The sequence below is a fragment of the Eimeria mitis genome, genomic scaffold, assembly GCF_000499745.2.
Source record: "Eimeria mitis Houghton genomic scaffold, Emh_scaff911, whole genome shotgun sequence".
Lineage (NCBI taxonomy): Eukaryota > Apicomplexa > Conoidasida > Eucoccidiorida > Eimeriidae > Eimeria > Eimeria mitis.
Window position 1 is genome coordinate 10,484 of NW_013576707.1, and position 315 is coordinate 10,798.

The following is a 315-nucleotide window of genomic DNA, read 5'->3' on the forward strand; positions in this document are numbered from 1 at the left end:
CATTGTAACAGCTGCCCAACACCAGCAACAGCAGCAGCAGCAGCAGGAAGCTGCTGCTGCAGCAGCAGCAGCAGCAGCAGCAACCACTGCTGGGGTGCTGGAGTGTATAGACAGGTGCGCTGACGCCTGCCGCCGCTCCGCTAAGAGAGACGTACTGGGGGCCCTCGTGCTGGCGGGGGGCGGCACCCAGTTCCCGGGCTTCGTACGCAGGCTCAAGACAGAGGTGAGCAGCAGCAGCAGCAGCTGCTGCTGCTGCTGCTGCAACTGCTGCAGCAGCAGCAGCAGCTGAAACAGTTGCAGCAGCAGCAGCGGCAG

General features: G+C 64.1%; 1 protein-coding gene across 1 annotated transcript in view; it reads left to right on the forward strand.

Annotated features, from left to right (window-relative positions):
* Nucleotides 1-315, forward strand: part of EMH_0025190 (actin-like protein 3b, putative) — a gene marked incomplete at both ends in the record, with an annotated part of 1,757 nt that overhangs the window by 626 nt on the left and 816 nt on the right. Inside the window, 1 exon segment of the mRNA XM_013502414.1 lies at nt 1-223. Coding sequence (XP_013357868.1) covers nt 1-223 — 223 coding nt within the window.